Source organism: Lupinus angustifolius, chromosome LG19 (assembly GCF_001865875.1).
Source record: "Lupinus angustifolius cultivar Tanjil chromosome LG19, LupAngTanjil_v1.0, whole genome shotgun sequence".
Taxonomy (NCBI): Eukaryota; Viridiplantae; Streptophyta; class Magnoliopsida; order Fabales; family Fabaceae; genus Lupinus; species Lupinus angustifolius.
In genome coordinates, this window is record NC_032027.1 from 11,012,292 (window position 1) to 11,019,087 (window position 6,796).

General features: G+C 31.8%; 1 protein-coding gene across 1 annotated transcript; it reads right to left on the bottom strand.

Moving 5' to 3' along the window:
* Positions 3,376-4,200, bottom strand: LOC109333822 (fasciclin-like arabinogalactan protein 6). The gene has a single exon (XM_019569399.1). The coding sequence runs from the start codon at positions 4,118-4,120 to the stop codon at positions 3,380-3,382; it is 741 nt and encodes a 246-aa protein (XP_019424944.1). The 5' UTR covers positions 4,121-4,200; the 3' UTR covers positions 3,376-3,379.

The window sequence follows — 6,796 nt, forward strand, 5'->3', positions numbered from 1 at the left end:
TTTCAAGATTATAACAAATTAAATAGTTATTTATGTTGTCAAAATACATTGTTCAGGACTCAAAATAAAATTGAAAACTAACAATATTCATGGAGTTTGCACAATCATCCAAATGAAAAACAACAAAAAAGAAATTAACATCAACAATTGTTCATTCTTCAAAGTATCCATCAGTCAGAGAAATCGTCTAAGTGCATAATAGAATTAATATATTCCACATAGTGCTAGTCATAATCCCTATAGTTGTTAAAAATTGCTGCAAAAAAAATTAGATTGAAGATATAAAGATTAAACATTCAAATTTAGTAAGAAATTAATTACAGAGATTGAAGATTGCACATAGTATGACAAAAGTGACAAACACATTATTTTTTAGGAATATCACCTATTGACTTCTCTTACTCTATTGGTTTAATGCCCTACAAAAACATAGCAATTAACATAATCTTCTTTTAATGTGTGTAGAGAACATGAAGAAGACGAACTAACACATTCACTATAAGATTCATAACATTTGGTGGTGTCTAAGCTGTAAATGGAAAATGACTTGTTACTATTAATTCGAGAAATGGAAAAAAATTCAACAATAACATAAGAAGAATAATGAAACAACAAAAAATGAATCAACTCCACAAAAATAGTTCAATCTTTGGTATATTGGAATTATTGATATAAAGTTTATAGCCATATAATGTATTTTGTATGGACACAAGATAACATCCTAACACAATATGAGGGCCAGATTAATAATTTGTTTAAAAAAATTGAAGAAAACAAATATTTAGACACATACCTTATGCTTCCCTTATCTTTGCTAGGGTGAAAACCCAACAATATGACCAACTTTTAGATTTTTTACGTACGTTATAAATTGTGTTGCAAATTTCCCGTAAGAGTGCACACCACAAATTTGGAATGGAAAGATTTGGTTGTACAAAAGCTAACCTCAAGTCCCTAATGGTGAAAACCACATTCTTACGGGTAGAGTATGTCTGGACCATCTCAATGTCAACAAACTCGCCAATTATTTCCAATAAGACTAATAAATTATATTACATGTAGATAACTGATTATAAATTGAATGAATGTATATAAAAATTATCCATGAGAAAGTCTGTAAGCGCAATACCAGTCATGATATTTTCAAATGTAGTAAAATGATAAATGTAGTTTGGAATATTACAAAGTTCTCTGTGTATCAACATTGTTCCTTCTTGAAATATTAGCTTGTAAGGATGATTACAACACCGATATTTTCTATCATTGAGAACAACATCAAGTTTTTTAGCAACATAACTAAAACTCTCTTTAAGTTGAGATTCCCATTGTGAAATGTGAAAATACTTTACAACAGCCTCAATTTTATCTTTCTCTTACATAAACATATTATGATCCAACAAAGGAATAAATAACAAATTAAAAATAGGAACCCCAAAAATTAAAGCACCTTTTGATCAATAAAAATCATCATAAGTGAAGGAGCTGCAGATATTTCAACCCGTCAAAGACTTGTAATTCTTATTTTCAGCTTCCAAGTATCCTTAGAGGCATTTATATCTTTGATGAAATTCACTCTACATGCCATGACTAATTATAAAAGGAGACAATGAAAATATATTAAACATATACAAATCATAGCATACATACAGAGAAAAAACTCAATCCATTATCGTGCTTGGTTGAGAAGAAAACAACAAATATCTTACACGACTTGGCAGAACCACAACATATATAGGTTCAAATGGAAAGAGAACGGTTATCGCCGTCCTTGTTAGATATACAACCCACATCAGGAAGAGACGTGTATTTGTGTAATGATAGCAAAAGAACTCCGGTGAACGAAGGGACACATAAATGAGAGAATGTCGTTTAGGTCAAGTACTCCACTATTACTTTTTATGATATTTAAATGTCGTATCCAATCAACAACGCACATTTAAGAAATCGTTGTTGATATGTCATATTGAACAACACTCACTCAAGAGAACGTTATTGATATGATATCTTCAACGACGCTCCTCTAAGCAACTTTTAATGCTTGAACGTCGTATCCTATCAACAACGCTCATTTAAGAAAGTGATGTTACTACGTCATATTCAACATCGCTCTCTCAAACTTGCGACATTGAATATATGTAAATTAACAATGCTTGCTTAAAGGTGCGCTGTTAAACAATACTCATTCAAGCCAACGCTAATTCAATATCGCTCATTCATGCCTACACTGTTGAATTTATATTCACTTATTTAATGTAACAAATTTTGCTTTAATAAGCATTGTTGATTATCTTTTTCCTTTGTTTTTAACAGCGTTGTTCTAACAAGCGCGGTTGAATGACCGTCGTTTATTACGATATCTAGTATAGTAAACAACCATGATCACAACCACAGATTAAATCTCTATATACATGATCAACTAGATATGTTGAATTAAAATAGATAAGAAACATTACTGATTTACCCACTTTACTGTCTATTTCTATTTCTATTTCATATATGGTGTTTTTGTACTGATCTATATGGCATAACTCTTCTTGCACACTCAGTTAATTTCTCCCTATTAGTCATTGATTTAATAATATAAGCTTTATTGCTTGCAGGTTTTGTCTGAGCCGTTATCCATAAACATGACCTAAATGTTTTACTCACTTGCTTTCATTTGTAAATCCTTTTTGAATGACTGGGCATATTCTATTTCTTCATAGGTGGCTTTGAGGAATAGGATAGATGTATTAAAAGCTCATAAAATCTTTAGGTTTCAATAATTCAATCCTTCTTCAAAAACAGAAATATGCAATTTCATTGCTTCTTTTAACAAAAATTGAATTATCCATGAAGTTTAAAGGTACATACATATCAAACCCAAACTAGTTCCTTTTGCCTGCGGATAAAGGGACAGAGAAGAACAAATGAAGTGAAAGATAACTGCATTGTTGCAAATTGAGATTAGGGTGGATCGTTACACCTATGACAATGATGTAAAATGCAAATGATTGCAACACAATCACATTGAGTTAGGATTCTATGAAGTTATGGAGACAACTTCACTCAAAACAAGAGGAAAAAATAATTTTATTATTAAGATATAATGAAATGATAATTTTATCTTTTTGTGCAAATGCAAAAGTTATATATGAAGAGGATCATTTCTCAATCACATTAGACCACATCAAATCCAAAAATATTTTTTAATCACAAAAATTTCGCATTACAACAATGACAATATGTATTACAATCAATATAACTGCAATCAAAATAACTCCACTCCTCATCCCAATCACCACAATACTTTAAAACACTTGATAGCTGAAAAGAAAAGAGAAAAAAAGAATAACATTAACATGAAACACAAATGTCTCTCATCATCATCTCTTGGCCATCAAGACATAGCTCCCATGCAAATTAATCCAAGCCCAATAACCATTCCCAAACCCACATTCATCCCAGCTGCACCATTCTTGCTATGTAAAGGCGATTGAGCTGCATCAGCCGCTGTGGCAGGGCTTGGGATCTCATCAGGTGAACTTTTTGATGATTTGGGAGATGGTGCTGATTTTGGTGTTGATGCTGATTTTGGAGTCTTGGTTCCAAAAAGCTCCAATGGCAACAAAACCTTATCCACTTCATAAACTGCCAAAGGGAACTGCTCCCTCAATGCATTGTTGAGAGCAGTTTCCACCACCCCAGTTGAAACATTCACTTGATTTCCATGGCCAGTGAAGTTAAGACCCCAAGAAGCTTCTGTACTTACAGGGTTGCTCACTGTTAATAGATCAATAAGCAAGTAGTACTTGGGTATTATGTGGTACAAGACAAGCTTCACTTTCTGATCAACTGTGAGGCCATTGATAGCACCAGATGCTAGGGTCTGGAAGGCATTATCTGTGGGAGCGAAGATAGTGAAGCCCTGGGTAGTGGTGTTTAGTTGGCTTTGGATTTGGATGATTTGTTGTGTCTCATTTAGGAGGCGGATGAAGGTGTTGTACTGGCCACCTGATTCAAGGGTTGCGGTGAGGTTGGCGGGGCCGGAGGTGGCGTGTTGGGCTCGGGTTTGAGGAGTGAGGAGGAAGAGGAAGGGAGTGAGGGTGAGAAGAATGAGTGCAAGATTGTTTGAGGCCATGGTGATGAGTGAGTGATGAGGGTGGAAGAGGTGATGATTAGAGATAGTGTTGTGGTGTGTGGAGAAATGAAGGGGTAGCGTTATTTAAAAGGAAGTTTGGTTGAGACTTTCTTGTCACGACCTGCTCAAGCCTATCACTATAACTTAGCCTACAACAATATTATTAATTCATTAATATGACCAATCCAGTTTAAATGAAGGTATGAAATTATGAATAATTTTTAATCAATATGAATAATTTTTAATCAATTTTGACAACATAATTGCATTAGGGATATAATTTTTATACTGCTTTTTTAACCAAAATATATGGTCCTATTTTAACATCTATGCACTAATTTTAAAATTGCGTCTTAATTCATTTTGAAAAACTTTTCCCATAAAGAAATAGAAGGTCCTCCTCATCTTAAATACATTTAACATATGAGAATAAAATATTTCCTTATACTGGAGATAATTTATCACCTTTAATCATATAGTGTTTGACAAGTATTTTATTTTTTATTTTTTTATTATATTTTAAAATGAAAACTTCTAGAGAAAAAGGAAATATGACACATGTCAAACGCTAATTGAATTTAAGGAGATAAATTATCTTCTGGGGTAAGAAGATATTTAATTCCAGTGTTATCAATACTATACTGGTTATCAAACCGGTCATGGTACTAGTATAATGATATAGCGGTTCAACCGGTAGTTCACTAATTAAATTGCATAATGTTATATATATAATATTTATTAATATTGAAAAATCAATAAAAAAACAAATATTTTTTTATAAAAAATTAATCTTAAATAAAAATTGACCGGTATGAATGATACAGTTCCAATGAAAATCGACTTGTATGACCGGTTTCGACCAGTTATGACAAGTATAATTAATATACTATACTAGTAGTAGGATCATGCACCGGTTTATCGGTTGAACCAATCGGCAAGAACCGATTTTTACGGCACTGCTTTATTCTCTTAAGATATTTATCTAGGCCCATTTATTCTTTCACAACAATAAGCAACTAAGAGTGAATGGTGAAATTTATCTTTATAAATTTTCACATATACCATTTTTATTCTATAAAAAGTAAAAATTTAAACTAGTATTCAACAAATCATGAATATAAGTTAAAACAATCTCTTTCAGATCATAAAGAAGGTTAAAAAAACTAATTTTACATTACATTTGATAATTTTATTGATCATTTTGAGTTTTCTAATTTCTTAAAAATCATATTAGCACAAGCAAAATTTATATTAGTACAAGCAAAATTTGTGAGAACCGAAATATATTTTTACTCTTTATCTATAGGATGGAATCAGTTTTTCACAATACTATTATGGGAGAGGGCAGTTGAAGAAAAATACATTATAGCAATTTACAGGTTGAGGGTTGGGACAAACATAAAACGTGGGAGAGCATTACTAAATAATGAAGTTGATGTTACGCTGTTTTGCGTTTTTTATGTTATGTAATATCATCGTGTACCAGTGTCAGAAATACAGTTGATTAAACTATATTGGCTCATATTGGCCGATGTATGGAGCGTACACCAATTACTTTGTTGACTTATATGCTACTTATTGTTAATATTCTATAGCAATTCAGGTGTCAGTGTTGTGATTGTCATGTTATGTTAAGATTGACACATCCTATACTCAACTCAGAATGATGTGATTGTCAAATATTACATTCTCATTGTCTATGTTGAAGCCCAGGCTGTCCTGTTGATGTTATTGTTGAATGGATCATGAGCAAAGGAAAGAGTGTGGATGGCCATTAACACAGCCTAGCTATGTAAATTGTAGAAAATCATGAAGGAAAGAAAATACTACCAGCCAGAGTGCATTTGTCCGATTGGTTATTGGGAAATTTTTTAATGGTTATATTCTGTTTGTAAGTTGGTTTTTGAAGTATAATGGAAAAAATGAATAGGTTTGTGAGCTATGAAATATACTTGTGAGATAGTTCTGAAATATTCCCTTTAGATCTATATGCGAATTAGGTTTTTGAAGGGAAGAAGAGAAATGGAAGAATTCAGAGACATGAAATACATTTATGAGATTATTCTGGAGCTTTTCATGTCCCTCCAAAATTCAATTCACAAAAAAATAAATCTCTAAAATTAAACAAATAGGAGATGAGAGGTACAAGGATTAGAGAGAGTTATTTCAGTATTGTAACTAACTAGTAGGATATTCGTGCATTCGCACTAAGCATTACATTTTATTGGTCATAGGAGTTTAAAAAATGTAGTACAAGTTGAATATTAAAAGAGAGAGAAATTTTTAATGGATGTAAATTTGTTTAAATAAATGACATTGTTTATGTTAAACGTCATGAAGTGTAATCTTAGCTGATAATATGTTTAAATTAAGTGTGTTGGTAGAATTGGTGTTAGGTTGTCTTGGTTGGGTAATAATGGCTCTAATGCATCTAGAGAGGAGGGGTGAATAGGTGATTTGATTTATGATTACAACTTTTCGATTATGAAAGATATTAGTTGATTTTACCTGGTTTAATTGATTAACAACCATACTTAATCAATTAAAAGATTTCTCCTATTAATTGATTAACTTCAAACTTAATCGATTACCTCGATCAGTTTTTTGAAAAATCTTTAGTTCTTGACACAATGAAATGCAATGATCAACCTATTCTTACATGCACTTTAATTAGAA